The sequence below is a fragment of the Octopus bimaculoides genome, chromosome 20 (assembly GCF_046866305.1).
Source record: "Octopus bimaculoides isolate indiv1 chromosome 20, ASM4686630v1, whole genome shotgun sequence".
NCBI lineage: Eukaryota > Metazoa > Mollusca > Cephalopoda > Octopoda > Octopodidae > Octopus > Octopus bimaculoides.
Window position 1 is genome coordinate 47,209,295 of NC_142947.1, and position 17,739 is coordinate 47,227,033.

At 38.1% G+C, this 17,739-nt stretch overlaps 1 protein-coding gene across 2 annotated transcripts in view; it reads left to right on the forward strand.

Moving 5' to 3' along the window:
• Nucleotides 1-17,412, forward strand: part of LOC106874354 (striatin-interacting protein 1 homolog) — a 30,239-nt gene extending 12,827 nt beyond the window's left edge. The window contains exons 10-21 of one of the 2 annotated variants that reach the window (XM_014922065.3): nucleotides 3,455-3,705; nucleotides 4,647-4,776; nucleotides 5,121-5,192; nucleotides 6,020-6,094; nucleotides 6,637-6,722; nucleotides 7,218-7,259; nucleotides 10,280-10,406; nucleotides 10,640-10,740; nucleotides 12,349-12,415; nucleotides 13,592-13,696; nucleotides 14,111-14,315; nucleotides 14,829-17,412. In XM_014922065.3, coding sequence (XP_014777551.1) covers nucleotides 3,455-3,705; nucleotides 4,647-4,776; nucleotides 5,121-5,192; nucleotides 6,020-6,094; nucleotides 6,637-6,722; nucleotides 7,218-7,259; nucleotides 10,280-10,406; nucleotides 10,640-10,740; nucleotides 12,349-12,415; nucleotides 13,592-13,696; nucleotides 14,111-14,315; nucleotides 14,829-15,079 — 1,512 coding nt within the window. In that variant the 3' untranslated portion in view covers nucleotides 15,080-17,412. Of the gene's footprint in view, nucleotides 1-3,439; nucleotides 3,706-4,646; nucleotides 4,777-5,120; nucleotides 5,193-6,019; nucleotides 6,095-6,636; nucleotides 6,723-7,217; nucleotides 7,260-10,279; nucleotides 10,407-10,639; nucleotides 10,741-12,348; nucleotides 12,416-13,591; nucleotides 13,697-14,110; nucleotides 14,316-14,828 lie in introns of both variants that reach the window. The other variant, XM_014922064.3, reaches the window with a different exon arrangement.
• Nucleotides 17,413-17,739: the final 327 nt, after the last annotated feature.

The following is a 17,739-nucleotide window of genomic DNA, read 5'->3' on the forward strand; positions in this document are numbered from 1 at the left end:
GGTCAAACAAAAGTTCTGATAGATTATTAAGGATGAAAGATATATGTTCAGGAGAGAGAGAGAGAGAGAGAGATAGTGAGTGGGTCTTAGGGTCATTGAACATAGGAAATAGACACTTTGGGCATTCATAGATTTTGTCCCATCCTAGGTTTAACTGTTTTGTTACCAGGAGTGGCTGTGTGGTAAGTAGCTTGCTTACCAACCACATGGTTCCAGGTTCAGTCCCACTGTGTGCCACCTTGGGCAAGTGTCTTCTACTATAGCCTCGGGCTGACCAAAGCCTTATGAGTGGATTTGTTAGACGGAAACTAGAAGAAGCCCGTCATATGTGTGTGTGTGTGTGTATATATAATATATATATATATATATATATATATATATATATATATATATATATATATGTGTGTGTGTGTGTGTCTGTCCCTCCACTATCACTTGACAACCAATGTTGGCATGTCTATGTCTCCATAACTTAGCGGTTTGGCAAAAGAGACTGATAGAGTAATTACCAGGTTTACAAAGAATAAGTCCTGGGGTCGATTTGCTCGACTAAAGGCAGTGCTCCAGCATGGCCACTATCAGATGACTGAAACAAATAGAAGAATACCAGCTTCAATCAGTTTTGAAAACAAGGACGAAGTTGCTCGACTTTTCCATTGTCAATCTGGTGTTTGGAATCATGAATGGAAGGGTTTTGTTTCAACCGTTTTTAAACAGGAAATTTTGCATCCTAGAACCAAGAGAAGTCTTGGGTTGGGTGAACGATACAAACAGAGCCATATTTGCCACAGAACAGAAGATTGAAATACTTGTTGTAATAAATGTCATTTTTATTGTTGCAATGACAAAATAGATGAACTTAAATGATTAAGAAGCATGTAATCAGCTGAAATGTATGAGCTGAAACTTGTTGTTGTTGCTTTTTGGCTGTTTTGTTGTTGTTTTCTATTTATTTTTACTATTTGTCCATCTCCACATGGACAACAAATAACTGAATTGTTTCATAATAAACATTGTTTTTTTTTTTTTAATTATTATTATTTTTTTTACTTTCAACTTTTTGTTTTTATCTTTTTATGTCTCACAACAAACTCTACACGCTTGTGTGTGTATGTATATGTATATTCACACACACATATATGCATGCATATACATTGTGTGTGTGAGTGTATTTATACATGCATATGGAAACACACAATGTTTATATATACCTGTGCACGCGCATGCATACACACACACACACACACATACATGTAACCCTCATCTCCTGACATAAAGACACGCCCAACTTCTTGGACCCTGTAGTCTTGTGAGCTGCGTGGTGACCCTTATTAGTGTGTGTGACATGAGAAATGCACCCAATCCTCACTGGAAAGTGGCTGGCATTAAGGGGGGCATCCAGCCATAGAAACCATGCCAAACCAGACGGCTGGAGCACAATCCAGTCCCTTGGACCCATCAGATCCTGTTACACCATCCAGTTCTTGCCAGCATAGAAAACAGGAACCTTAAATGATGATGGATGATATATATATATATATATATATATATATATATATATATTATATTATATTCTTTCAATTATAGGGATCACTTTAAGTCCCTTGATTTGTAAGTTACAAGGTGAATTTTAACTTGTGCTAGTGCCAAAGAAAAGCACCCAGTGCCCTTTGTAAGGTGGTTGGCATTAAGAAGGATGTCCAGCCCTTGAGATCATGTCTAAGCAGACACTGGAGCATGATGTCTTTTCACTCATCAAATCAAACTGTCCAACCCATGCCAGCACGGAAGATGAACTGTGAATAAGGGTACCAGTGATCACACACGTGTGCGCATGTGCAGCTGTCCTTTCAGTTTCCATCTATCAAATCCAGTCATGATTGATCAGCCTAGGGCTATAGTGCAGCACACTTGAACAAGGTACTGCACAGTGGGACTGAACCTGAAACCTCATTGGTTCAGCCATGCCTACACACACATATTTATGGACAGACATGTCCAAGTGAAATTTTTTATTATTACGGATGTGAGCTGACACAACCATCAGACCAAATGCTTGGCAGCGTTTCATCCGGCTCGTCACGTTTTGAGTTCAAATTCCACCAAAACCGACTTTGCCTTTCACTCTTTAGGGATTGATAAAACAAAGTACCAGTCAAGTACCAGTCAAGTACCAAGATTGATAGAATCAATCAGCACCCTTCCTCTCCCTAAACTTGCTGGCCTTATCCCTAAATTTGAAACCATTATTACTATTACTATTGTTGTTGTTGTTGTTGTGAAGGTGGTGAGCTGGCAGAACTGTTAGCATGCCAGGCAAAATGCTTAGTGGTATTTCGCTATGTCCCGAGTTCAAAATTGCACCAAGGTCAGCTTTGCCCTTCATCCATTCGGGGTCGATAAATGAAGTACCAGTCGAGTACTGGAGTTGATGTGATTGACTATCCCCCCTCCCCTTAAAATCCAGGCCTTGTGCCTACAGTAGAAAGGATTATTATTGTTGATTGGCAGAATTGTAGAATGGTAGAATACGTGCTCAGCAATATTTCTTCCGACTCTTAACGTTCTGAGTTCAAATACCACTGAGGTCAACTTTGCCTTTCATCCTTTTGAAGTCAATAGAATAAAGGACCAGCCACTTAGTGGGGGTCAGTGTAATCAGCTTACCCCCCTTCTCCTTAAAATTGCTGGCATTGTGCCAAAATTTGAAACAATTGTTCTTGTTGTTTTTATTCTTATTCTTCTTCTTATTCACTTTGTTGTTGTTGTTGTTAATGCTGTGGATTTAAAAAAATATTTTTTCATTTGTTTTTATTGATTTATTTAAAAAACAATTTCAATTTTGTTTTTGTTGTTGTTGTCACAACCTTTGCTTGGCCTGCCTCTATCTTATCTTGCTTCTTTTTTTTCTTTTTTCTTTTATTTTTTTTTCTTCTGGCTTGCTTTTTTTAACCTTTTTACCTCCTCCTCCTCCTCCTCCTCCTCTTCTTGCCCTAACATCCCTCCTACTCCTCACCACTCACCCTCCTTTTTATTAATTTCTATTTTTTTTCCATAATATTTCTCTCTCTCTCTTTCTTTCCCTGTCATCCTCTCTTCCACTAATACCATCTGCTCTCTTCCTCTCTCTCTCTCTCTCTCTCTCTCTCTCTCTCTCTCCATTCCCCCTCCCCCCACTGGTTGGCGGTGGATGACAACATATACGGGTGTGGGTGGGTCTGTATTTCATCCTGTTTTTTTTCTCACCCTTTTTTTCTTTCTTCTTTGGGGTCGGGGTTCGCCTTTTTTTTTCTCTCTCCCTTTTTTTCTTTCTTCTTCTCTGGGGTCGGGGTTCGCCTTTTTTTTTCTCTCTCCCTTTTTTTCTTTCTTCTTCTCTGGGGTCGGGGTTCGCCTTTTTTTTTTTTTTTTTTCCTTTTTTTTTGAATGATAAAACCTGCAGAGTTTGCTGAAACAGATCAGCCTCGATGGCTACGAGAACAACGGCAACAACAACAACAACACCGGTACCATTGGAGGCAACGGAGAACAGCAGCATCGCGCTGATGACGACCTGCTCTCATCTGATGGCAGCCCCGCTACGACAGATGAGGACGACGACGAAGATGATGACACAATGCCACCAAAACCACCACGACCACTCTCAACACCACCACCGTTAGTCACTACGACTACGGCCAAATGTTTGCCATGGAAACCAAAAGTGAGGTGAGTAACCAAAGTTTGGATAATTGGCGGCAGGGAAGGGGTAGGCAGAGGTTGTGGGCGGGGAAGGGGCAGGTAGAGTTTCTCTTCACTTGTAGTTGTTGAGGTATGTTTGTATGTGTGTGGGGGTAGTTCCGTGTGTGTGTGTGTGTGTGTGTGGTTTCATTTGTATGGGTGTGTGTTTGTGAGCAGTTCTGTGTGTGTAAGAGTAGTTCTGTGTGTGTGTGCATGTGGTTCCATTTGTATGGGTGTGTGTGTGAGTGATTTCTGTTTGTGTATGAAAGATCACATTTCCAGATGTGTGGTGTGTTGTCTCCAAATGTGTGTAAGTATCTCCTTATGATTGTCTAAGGTTGAGTGTCTCTAGATTTGTGTGTGTGTGTGTGTGTGATACTAGTGGTTTTATGCTAAGTTTTTCCCTTTTCTGTCATCCATGCTTTTAATTATTTCTCACAATGTGTAGGGACATGGTGTATCTATTTCAAAACCAGGGTATGCACAGTAACATGTGATCGACCAGACTATCAGACGTTGTTGTACATCGCTGATCACAGTGCACTTTGCATCGTTTCTTTAGCTTTCAAATGTTACCACCCCACTGGCTAGGCCAACAGGCCAACGTTCTCCTTGATTGGAAGGCCAGTCCATTTACTACTGAATGGACTGGAGCAACATGAAATGAAGTGTCTTGCTCAAGAACACAACACACAGCCTGATCCGGGAATCAAACTCACTTCCTCATGATTATGAGTGCAACACCCTAACCACTTGGCCACGCACTGTCATGTGGAATGTAATTGGTGTGAAAGACTTGTTAGTCTTTGGGTTATGAAGCCAGCATTGCAAATATGAGGTGTTGTCTGTCAAAGCTAACCAAACTGTTGATAGTGTGTGAAATGTAGATGAATGTAAAAGACATTCTCTTCTGTTTTTTGTTTCAACAGGTTAAAAGATCTGGAATTGTTTTTGGACCAGACCAGAGCCAAATTTGTTGGTTTTCAAGTAAAAGGTGATCACAGTTCTTTGGCTGGTCTTCCACAGCCAATTCACGAAGGAGTCAAGGTGCTCCGTGAAGTAAGTTGCTTTTACCCCTTTTTTTTTTGTTGCCAATCCTATTAATTCTAGTCCTTATCTGACAGACCTATGGTCAAAGGTGTTTTAGCCATGACCATCCTGATCAAGATTATAGAATGGTTTCAGCTTCTTTTAAAATGATAGGGTGTGGTTTGAGGAAAACTTGACTGTTATTTCTGACCTGTTAAGTGCCTGCTTACAAACTCTTTTATCTTGTGCATTTGGTATGCAATATATAAAAAATATATTTAGTGATATATATATATTATATAATGCCCCCCCCCCCCCTGCATGTAAAGCTTCTAAACTGTTTTATACCAATATTTTTTGTTCTTGTTTTACAGCACTTGTACATCTCTCTGTCTGAATTGCAAATCAAACGAGAGGATGAAATTGCAAAAAATCCATTTTCCATGGTAAGTTTTCTTCATTTTCATTTCCGATGCCAAGTCTGTCCTTCTTAAAAAAAAAAAAATGGAAATCATTATTAGATATTATATAAGTCTGCTAATAGCTATGTTGTTCTAATCCCTATTAGTGGGGCTGTCGACGGTTTCTGTCTCAGTAGTGCTTAACCAGGGGCCACAGATCCCCAGGGATTCACAAAGATTGTCCAGTGGAAACTAAAGAGATGTGTTCAGAAGTTTAGAAAGTTGCAAAGTAAAATAAAAAAGATTACTCAGTCACATAGTATTTCTAAATTACTCATATCTGATTACTCTTTTACGCATAATTGCTCATTTATATCTAAGTACTCAGCATAATTATTTATATCTAATTACTCAGTTGTGCATAATTACTCATTTATGCCTGATTGCTCAGTTGTGCATAAGCACTCATTTGTACCTGGTTACTCATATATGTCTAATTACTCATTTATGTCTCATTACTCATTTATGCCTAATTACTCAGTTGTGCATAATTACTCATATCTAATTACTCAGTTATGCATAATTACTCATTTATATCACATGAGAGGAGAAACAGGGAAAATACATTAGAGCATTTGAAAAAATGCCTTGTGGTGTTTTCTTCTGTCCCTTTATGCTCTGAGTTCAAATTCTTTCAAGGTCAGCTTTTCCTTTAATATTTCCAGGGTTGAAAAAGTAAGGTACCAGTAATTACTGGATCAGTGGTATCGGATGTTCCCCCATCCCCTGGAAATTGCAGTCTTTGAGCCTGAATCAAAAAATGTTGTTGATTTTTTTTTTTTTTTTACAATTTCTTTTCATTTCTGTTGCAGCCAGAAAAAGAAATCCCCAACACCCCCACTGAACTCTTGTACCAGGCCCTTCTTCCAAGTCTACCACAGTATAGTGTAAGTATCAACACCTTTATTGGTTTTACAGACATTACACAGCATATATGTGTGTGTGTGTGTGTGTGTATCTCTCTCTCTCTCTCTCTCTCTCTCTCTCTCTCTCTCTCTCTCTCTCTCTCGTTGCTATTATGTTAAACTGTCGTATGTCCAAAATTGGCCAAATGTGTTTCTTTCAATATTTACTTTTGCTTGCAATAGCCAGTTCTTTTGGTCAAACTATCGTATCTCCAGTTGCTTCAGATGCCAAGATAATCAAAAATTGTCAAAGCGTAGTAAAACAGTTTTGCTATGGAATGGTGAAACTATTTTTTTTGTTTTTTGAAAAAAGGCAACATTTTGGACTTACGACACTTTTGCATAATAGCAACGATATATATATATATATATATATATATATATCTATATATATATATACCTTAACTGGTTATATATAGTTATTTCTCTCTCCCCCCTCCTCCTACACTGGCATACAGTTACTGTATCCCAAAGTTTCTATCCAAACCTAACATATATATACTCACGTGTTTTATCTCTTCCAGATTGCTCTCCTCAAGATACTCCTGGCAGCTTGTCCTACTTCAAAAACAAAATCAGAATCCATCAATATCCTCACTGATGTTCTGCCGTGAGTTTAAAAATTTTATGATTTGTCTGTCTTTCATCTGGAGTTGATTAAACCATCTACCAGTAATATACTGGGCTATCAATATAAATCCCTACTTTTTATTTCATATCTCATCTTTTTCTGGTTGTTACATATATTCTACAACACTAAAACTTTTCTCTTACCTTAACATTAGCACTGTCATGAAGCCCACCACATCACCATTCAGCTGTTAAACTGGGCAGCAGCAGCAAGAATATAAACTAGCCAACCACCACCACTATCACCATCACTACAACTATTACTACTACCACTTCAATGTTACTATTACTTGTATAAGCACACTGCTGAACCAGCTCTGTAATCCCTACTGTCATTACTACCACCACTTACACACTCTCTCTCTCTAACTAACAGTCATACCCTCATGAAGCCCACCACATCACCACCATCCACCACCATTTATCTGTATATCATTGTATGTTCATTAACTTTCCTTCCTTCCTTCCATTCCAGCCACCTCACAAATGATCAAGAGCCAGATGCCCAAAACATAAGGTTGCCACCTTTTTTTTTTACCTCTCTCTCTCCTCATGTTTCTTTTGTCTGTATCATTATTATTATTGTTATTGTTATTGTTATTAAGGCAGGCGAGTTGGCAAAATTGTTACCTTGCCAGGCAAAATGCTTCACAGCATTTCGTTCATTTTTATGACCTGGGTTCAACTTCCGCTAGTGTCAACTTACATCCCCACCCCTCACATTTTCTGACCATGTGCCCAAAATGAGAAAGTGTTGTTATTATTATCATTTATTATCCTATGCTATCAGCTAGACAACATAATTCCTGCTGAATGGCAACCAGTCACACAGAGCAGGCATTGTAGTGTAATGTTATTGTTCAAAACAGCTTCAAGTTCTGTTGGCCTTCTTTTCTCAGTTCAAAACCAAAAAAAAACAAATGGTTTTGAGAATATAGGTTGCAAAGACAAGAATTTATGTAGAATGTGAGTTGTTGTGATTAGTATTTTCTGGATTTCCTGTTAGGTTTTCCTGTTATTTTTTTTTTCAAGGAAATCGCTCTTTTTTTTTTTTTGATTCCTGGTGCTTCAGTCACTGCTCGTATTATTTGTCTTCCAGTGCCACATCCTGCTTATTTCAATTTCTAGGTCTTTATATTTGGCAAATTTATCATATTCTTGGCTGGCATCATCATCATCATCATTATTAATATGTCAAGCCAGCAGAACCATTGGCGCACTGGACAAAATGCATCCATCTCTGTATCCTGAGTTCAAATTCCACTCATGTCCAGTTTGCCTTTTGTCCTTTCAGGGTCCATGAAATAAATACCATTTGAGTAATGGGCTCAATATAATTATCTAATGTCCTCCCCTAAAATATTTTGGTCCTAATTTCTATAGTAGAAAGAATTGTTATTGTTGTTATTTGTTACCTTTTATACCTCCAAGCTTGATAAAATAAATACCAGTCAAATACCTCGCCCCCCCCCCCAATATTTACTAGTCATGTGTCAAGATGGCACATTTGTAAGGGTATGAGATAAAATGCTGTGTCATCTTTCTTCCAGCTCTCTTCATCCTGAGTTCAAATTTGACCAAGGTTGTTTTGCCTTTCTCCTCTCAGGGTCCATAAAAAAACCCCATTTGAGTGCTGCAGTTCAGTTGGTTTGCCCTTTCCCTCCAAAATTTCAAGCTTTGTGCCTATGGTAGAAAGGATTATTGTTGTTGTTGTTATTGTTGGTGAGCTGGCAGAACTGTTAGCACGCTGGGTGAAATGCTTAGTGGCATTTAGCCTGTCACTACATTTTGAGTTCAAATTCCGACGAGGTTGACTTTGCCTTTCATCCTTTTGGGATCGATGTGGTCACCCCCCCCCCCAAATTTTTTTTCAGGCCTTGTGCCTATAATAGAAAGGATTCAGAATTGTCTGTGTGTGCTGAGTGTACTTAGTTATCTCCCTTTACGTGAAACACTGGGGTCAATGTAAGTGACTTGCCCCTTCCCTCCAAATTTGAGGCCTTGTGAGCTGGCAGAATTGTCATTGCTGTGGGTAAAATGATCAGAGGCATTTCTTGTAGCTTAACATTCTGAGTTCAAATAGCATGGAGGTCGACTTTGCTTTTTATCATTTTACGGCTGATAATATGTGCCAATTAAGCACTTGGGGGTCAATGTAATCAAGTAAGTGCCTCCCCCCAAATCTCATGCCTTGTGCTTATCCTAGAAAAGATTATTATTATTATTAATAACAGCAGCAGTCATCGCATAGGGTTGCCAGCAGTTGCAGTGGTGATTGCAATTCAGTTGTTCTTTATTGTTAACAAAGTATCAGGTTATCACTAAAATATGTCTGGTGTACAGATTGCATATGACAGTGTATAACATAAAGTGCATGTGACAATGTGTGTGTGTGTGTGTGTATATATATATATATATATATATATATATATATATCAGGTTATGTATGTGTGTGTTGTAGTTGGTAACTTTAGTTATCCAGGTAACCTGATTGTCAGTGGCAGCAGGTGTTTCCAACACCTAATAATCAGAATTGAAACTGGATAGACAAAGTTTAAGGAGTTGTAACCTCTACTGGTAATAAAGGGTCTCTCTGTCAGTGAAGGACCAATTGTATGATACTTATGTATGAAATGTGATGCTGCAGGGTAGTGAGACAGAGGACTTGAATGCTGAGGATTTAAAGTGAGTAGAAAGAAATGAATTGTAAAAACAAACATTGAGGTTCACCTCACAAAGTAAGTTCTACTTATTTAAATGTTTCTATTTTAATTTTATGTAAATTAGTGACCAATAACAGTATGCAACACCTAAATTCACTAATTCCCATTTTACTTGAAGTTAGTGTTTCTTAAAAAAAAAATACAATCTGATCTAATTAAAGACCTATCATTCTGGCTCCTAGAAAATTCAAACCTAGGGACAGCAGAAAGTCAACATCATAACAGTCTAACCTTCCTCCCTCATCCTTTGCACTCAAAAACTCGTCCCCTGCCAAATATGTCCCTAGCAAAATCTACATACGCCTAGTTTGCTTCAGTCCATGTCAGTGGGTGGACCTTGAATTAAGATGCTTAGATTAATGGCTTGTTAAAAAGTAAACGGATGCAAATGCAATTACTACATGTCTCTGCAGTAGAAACATGTGTTGGACAAATTTAAAATCAAAAATGCTGTAATTGGTTGCAGAAATAACCAAAAATAATTTTATAGCTGCATTAATCTCTGTATTCATTGTTAGAGTATTGGATATAAACTTAGTTAGATATTCATAATCCAGAGAAGTGAGCCTAGGATTTGCCCATCAGATATAATACAGTGGAATTGCTTAACTCAAGTAATTCTAGGTGTTCATTACAACTTGGTACAGTTAACCTTAACCTGGATTATAACTAAGTTCTTGAATGGTAACCACCAGGATATTGTATCCCTCTCTATTCACTATATATATATATATATATATATATACACATATATATGTATATATACACACATATATGTATATATATTGCAGTGTTGTGTGTTTATGTTTTGCAGGACGACAGTTTTACAGTCAGTGAAATTAGAAATTGATATTAATCGTCACAAAGAGATTATCACTAAAGCAATTTCAGGGCTGTTGTTGTTGCTTCTGAAACATTTTAAACTGAACCATATTTACCAGGTAAGATACAATCATTTATCCATCATCATCATTTTATGTCCTTTATTTCCGACTTTAATGCTGTCGGGGTCGATAAATAAAGCACCAGTGAAACAGTGGGGGTCAATGTAATCAACTATCCCCCTCTCGCCAAATTTCAGGCCTTGTGCCTTTAGTAGAAAGGATTATTATTATTATTATTATTATTATTATTATTATTATTATTGATCTGTTTTTCTCTTTGTCTTTTCCAGTTTGAGTTTTTGAGCCAACATTTAGTGCTTGCTAACTGCATTCCACTTGTTTTAAAGTTTTTCAACCAGAATATTATGTCGTATGTAGCCACCAAAAACAGGTGAGTCTTTCATTAATTCTATACCTGCAGTGTTTCTTCCTTCCCTGCACACCTTTCTAAACACTTGAACCATTGCAGAACTGATAGATACCCATCCCTCCTCCCCACCGCTCTCTCCCTGTCTTCATTTTTCTCAGAGATTGCTATTTCTTTCTTTATCTCTCTCTCTCTCTCTCTCTCTCTCTCTCTCTCTCTCTCTCTCTCTCTCTCTCCTAGATATCCATGTCTCCCTCTTTATCTCGTGTGGTTATTCAGTCTCTCTCTCTTTCTCTCTCGATTCCTCTCATAGACATCTATGTCCCCTCTCGCTCATTAATCAACCAGTTGACTAATTACTTCAATATAAACAGTTTGATGTGTCTCAATGAATTATTACATGGAACTCTGTGGTGGACATCAAACACAACAACCTGTATTTTACGATGTCTGTATTAAGATTTCGGTATCTCTGTGTTTGCTATATATCCCACACTAACTATATAATATACACGTGCTAACTATATGATAACTCTTGGTCTGCTGTTCCTGAAATGACTTGTGACTAAATGAAACCAACCTTAGGAACGGTGCCATTCTGAAATCCATGTCGACAGTGGGTTAACTCCCTTGGATAATTTTATGAAGATGGTGCATTACTAAAGTATAAGATAGATAAAACATGTCTTGTCTGGAGTCAATAACCACACACGATGTGCTACAACAGATGTACACATGGCGTTTATACAATATGCTGGTGGAGAGAAAAGCAGTGGACATCTGTCCTTGAATGTATTGTATGGTCGAATGATTTACATTTGTCACAACACATAGTATTGGGTGTTAAATCTATTGAAGATGTAAGGTACAGTGTTAAAGGAATGAAATGAAACACTGTTAACATGGCAGCTGATATATGAGAGAGAGAGACAGACAGAAAGAAGAGAGGTTATTAATGTGGATGGTTGAGATAGCACCAACTTTGAAGATGCTGGGAGCTGACAAGGGGCAGCAAATATCCAGCAGGTTTTATGTGTTTTGAAGGAGTGAGTTTTTTTTTTTACCCCAGACCTAAAATATTTAAACCAGAAACAAAACTCATTTTGTTGGGATTAAAATATGAGCAGGAGGACTGCATTGTGCTCCAGTATATGCTTTGGTAGGGTTTCTACTGTGTGTACAGGGAGCTTTATCCATGGTGCCAGCACTAACGAGGTTTCCATGTGGCTTGCAAGATGAAACGTCAATAGATTCAACTGGTTTTTATTCTTGGTGTTGTGAGGTTAGAGTATGAAGGGAAGTGTCACAACGGGTTTCTTGTTGTAGAATAGGTAGATGGCTATTCACATTATACACGAGTGGGTGGGAGTGACCAGGGTAGAACTGGAAAAAGATTAAGAGGGTGGTGATGATGTGTCAGGGTAGGAGAACAGGAAGGGTGGCTGGGTATTACCTATGAATCTGATTAATGGTGGGTGTCTTTGTGTGTAGCAAGTGGTGTGTGTGTGTGTGTGCACTTGAAAGTTTGTATTTGCCATATCAGAGTGTGTGAGTGTGTGTGTCTGTGTTTGGCTTTCTTCTTTATTTTTCGTTTGGTGCCACTAAAAGTGTCGTTCTCTTCTTCTCTTTCAGTATTGTAGCTTTAGATTTCCCCTCCTGTGTTATTGGTGAACAAATTGAAATAACTGGGGAAAATCTGGTAAGTTCCACTGAAATATATCCTAAGACAAGGACCAGAATTTGTTGTTGTATAGAATTGGTCACTAATGATAGAACAGGTCTAATGAAGAGGAGTAATTACGTGAACATAATCTCAAGAACTTAAACGTCTTATAGACTTATTAGACTTAAGTCAAGTCACTTGTATAACATTTCCATGATTGGGGATCCTTAATTTTTTTACCAGGATTTTTGAACTCTGACCCTTTTGTGCAGAACCACTTGGAACTGTCTGTGGTTGTGGGATTGCAACTTCTTATTTAAAAGTGATCTACATTTAAACCTTCCTACAAAATTTCATAATATACTTTCTAAGTATCCGTTTAATAATGATGAAATTAATGCATTAAATTCTTCCTTAATTTCAAAATTAAGCGAAATGAAAGTGATGTATTTCAACTGAAATATGGTATCGAAAGGGTTAAATATGCATCCCACTTAAAAATTGACTTCAGTTTAATGTTTGTCTAACAAAGCAGTTGGAGTGTCTCAGTAAAAGATTTGCTAAGTTTCATTTAAAATTTGACACGGCACTTACACTTTGGAAATTTTTTGTTAACACTTTGGATAATTTCTGCTGTGGGGATGTATCTTGTGCATTTTCCTTTTTGACCTGGTAGAAGAGTTCATCTCCATCCAAGTCTGATCACGGTCAATCCTCCTAGAGAAAAAAAGAAAGACAAAGAGGAGAATAATTGCACCCAGTACAGGGCTGATAGTTTATTTATTAACTTTGGAGGGATGAAAGATAAAGTTGACTTCAATGGGTTTTGAACTCATGGAGCCAAGGGCCAAAGTAAAACAACACAGTGAGTTTTATCTGATGCTCTAACAACTCTGCCAGCTTTCCACCCTCCATATAGCACCACAGATACCCACCCCTTTGCCAAATATGTTACTTTGTGCTAATATAAGAAATTATTACAACTAAACATTAAGAAAAGGTTGTGGAATGGTCAGGATGGTAAAGCATCTTCATTTCGGTCCATTTCTATGGATTTTGAGTTCAAATTCTGCAAAAACTGATTTTATATTTTATCTCCCTACAGTTGGTACCAGTGATAAACTATGGTTGTGTCAATATGGCAAACTGCTGACAGCATTTTTATCATTCTTTATTCTGAAATGTTTTTTTGTTTCTTCGTATTTTCTTCAGGAAAATGGTGATGACCAAGTGTTCTGTTGGCGCAACTTGTTTTCCTGTATCAATCTTCTGAGAATTTTGAATAAATTGATCAAATGGAAACATGCCAGAACTATGGTGAGTCAGTGCTTCTCTCTTTCCTCCTTCATCTGGGATTCTCATTCCTTTAGACACCATTATTCTAGGAATATCCTCCTCCTCCTACTCCTCATTTTAATGTTCACTTTTATCCGCTTGTGTGGTTAGATGGAATTTCCTGCAACCAGCTCTCACTTGTTTACATGCAAAGTAATATTTCTCGGTGTCTAGACATGTTTTTTCACATAAGATTGGACACTGCTTGTATGACAGGGGTGCTCATTTACAACTATTACATGATGCTAAGCCATGTTTACTGCTGCACCATACTGTAATAACTCGCCAGTGTGGTGGTCAAGGTCAGGACGGCATTCGTTGATATATTCTCTGCAAATTGACACTGTGTTGTTGTTGCTGTAATGGGTTTTGTTTTGTGTGTGTGTTTTTCTTCAGATGCTGGTTGTGTTCAAGTCGCACCCCTTCCTGAAGCACGCCCTTACAGTCAAGCAGTCTATGATGCAGCTTTATGTGCTGAAACTACTTAAAATGCAAACCAAATACCTCGGACGACAATGGAGGAAGAGCAACATGAAAACCATGTCTGCCATTTACCAGAAAGTCCGACATAGACTCAACGATGACTGGGCTTTCGGAAATGGTGAGTTAGTTCCAACGCCAAACGCTATCTGTTGTCTGTGTGTCTCCTTCGTCTCCTCCAATGTTTTGTTGACTACAACCACTTCACACTGCAATTTATATGTCACACTACACATTACACACCCATACATTACACATATTCTCTACTTCTAAACACTGCATGCACACACACACACACACACACACACACACACACTCTCTACTACTAGGAACTACTCATAAACTTCATTACACATGCTGTACAAACACACTACCATACAACCACACACAAACTCTTTTCATACCATCGCATACACTACTACTACGACACATTACGTACCATACATTACTCACACACACACACACTCTACCACTACACACATACACATAAACTATCATTACACACACAAACACACTACACATGCATGTACTGAACACATACATTGCCTTACCACCACACACACACACACACACACACACACGCAAAGCCTTGTCTATTTTAATGTTGTTTAAGATTTGCTTTCTGTGCTTGCAGACCTGGATACGAAACCGTGGGATTTCCAGGCTGAAGAGTGTGCGCTTCGGGCATGTGTCGACCGGTTCAACAACCGGCGGTATGGCACCAATGGAACGGACGTGAACTTCACACCAGTAGACAACTGCATACTCAGTGTTCTCGGACAGAATCTGCAGCTGAGTGATGACTTCAAGCATAACTACGAGCTTTGGTTGGAACAAGAGGTGTTCTCGAACCAGGTCGATTGGGACCAGATCCTTCACCAGTGAAATGTGTCGCTGACTGCAGAAGAAGGGAGGCATCGGACCCTTCGTTGGTGGACTGTCGACTAGGATCAAACACCTGTGGGGTACTGTAACCCCACCTCTTTAATTTTGGGCTGTAGGGTGGGGGGATCAGTCGAAGTGAAAGGGTGCCCTTAGTGTGTTGTGTGTTTGTAAGGGAATGAAATGCAGACATTGATGATGTTGGGTTGGGAAGGTTTGGTAAAGCTGAGATACAGTATTAGGCTCCTGCCCTGATATTGGGGGGGTCAGATGATGTGGGGTGGGTGGTGGTGGTGGAGGACAGGGAGGTGGAGTCAAAGACTGAGGGTGACTAGATTTTCTTTTAACTATTTTAATGCTTTTCAGCTGTGTGTGTGTGTGTGTGTATATATATATATATATATATATATATATAAATAAATATGTTTATACATATATACACACATTCACTAAACGAATAAATATATATATATATATATATATATATATATACATACACACACACACACACCCACACCCACAACACAGATTTGTATACTTATAAATGTATAAGCTATATATAGATTAAATGAGCAACACAAAGAAACAAGTATGCATGTGTGTGTGTGTGTGTATACAAATGGGGATTGAGCCCTCCTTCCCTCCTTCCTACATGCCATGTTGAAACATGTCTATAACTTATTAAACTAAACAATAAAATAGTCCTTGAAATATTTCAAATTTTGCCGATTCCATATTTGCTGCTCCAACACCTGTCTGAAACATTTCCATAGGAAACTGATCAGCAGTTCCTCACAACACTTAGTGTAGAATTATTCCTGTGTTTGGTCTTTTATTGCTAGTTTGAATATTCATCAGACATTGGTCCTGTTTGGTGCTGTTTGATGGAACCTACCAGTAATAGAAAGAACAACAGTTAAATTGAAATTTTAAGAATGAATGTTAACCATTTCGTGTTAGGCCTCTGTCAGTTAAGGATAACTTGCATCTGTGTGTGTGTTGGCGTGTGTGCAAGGTTGTTTTGCAGAAGGTTAGAACTTGCTCCTGCATGCAAATCTACCTCTCTATACCACTCATGCTTATCCAAGAGAAAGGCTACGAATTTAGAATTGATGTGGTCTGGCACCAATGTCATTGTGCAAAAAACCAGATCCAATTCTCCAAGACATCTCAGGTTTTTCTCTAACACAATCTCTGCCAATCCTTTCCCGTAGGTTGGTGGTTGTTTTTCAATCAACCCATGACAATATGAAAGGCAAAGCTGTCCTCTTGTGCAGCAAACCAGAACAAGTAGTCTGTGAAGTGCACTTTCCGAAATTCTAAAAACTCTGCCATTTCTTTGTTTATTTTGTTTTGTTTACTCTGTTTCTGTTGAAAATTCACTGCCTTTATTTCAATTAATTTTGAAAATAACGAAGAAATTAGTAAAATAATTTTGTCATTAATTAATCTTGTGTTTGGGCCATGAATTAACATGAAATTTTGATGGAATAAGTTTCATAATTTTAGATCACTTTAAAATGAGGGATGTGTATCGTGGAATAAAGGGCTATCTTTGGTGGAATGGTATTAAAAGGGTTGAATATGGTTATTGATTTTGAACAAATTGAGGATGTTATTGCTTTGACCCCCCACTTTCCTGTTCCTCCATGGGTCAGACAGAATTTGTTGAGTCTGATTTTCTATGGCCAGATGCCCTTCTTGTTACCAATCTTCATCTGCTTCCAAGCAAGTTAATAATTCTGTCAGTCCTTCAAACACAAATAGCACAATGCAGTGGGGGGGGGGGGGGGGCGTGATTTTGCAAGTGAACGACACCATTCGTAAGACAGTAATGCTTCTTTTTCACAATTAGTGCACATTGTCAAGACAAGGAGACACAAACACAAATGTGTACACATGCATACGCATGCACACACACATACACACCCTGTGAACTTCTTTCAGTATATATATATATATATATATATATATATATATACATACACGTACATACACATACTCACACCATATATCTACACATACAAACACAAATGCAAAGAGCACATATCGTTTAACCTGTCTTGTGGAGACATAAATATTTAATATCCTGCATATTCCACCTGTAAAGCTACTAAGCTACAGGTGGTCAAGCCTGTTGTCATTTCCTCTATCAACAAATCCCTCTTTGGCCCCATACGGATTCCTTACTTGAATAATAGATAATGAGGGTTAGCAACAGGAAGGGCAACCGACTGTAAAACAATGCCATGATAATATATTCCTCTAACTCATACTAGCAGGAAAAACAGATGGTAAAACTTAATCCAATGAATAATAAATCCATGTATATTCTGGTCCTTATTTCGTCTTTCTGCTTGGTTTTCAAATAATCTGGGACTCATTGAACAACCAGGGTTTATAGTTTTCTTCTTAGTTTAAATAATAACAACCTTGTTATTCCGATTATCAAATCAAACTTTCTTTTTACATTATTTAAGATTAATTTATCTCTGCCCTTCCCTCTTCACAAAATGTGGTTTTCACTTCATTAAGCTCTCTCCTATCAAAGAAGAACTAAACGGTTTGCATGAAATATGCTAGTGTTGTTAAAAACCCACATATTTTTTGAAGAAAAATAATGATTTAAATAATGTAAAGATAATGAAATGAATAGTCATTTG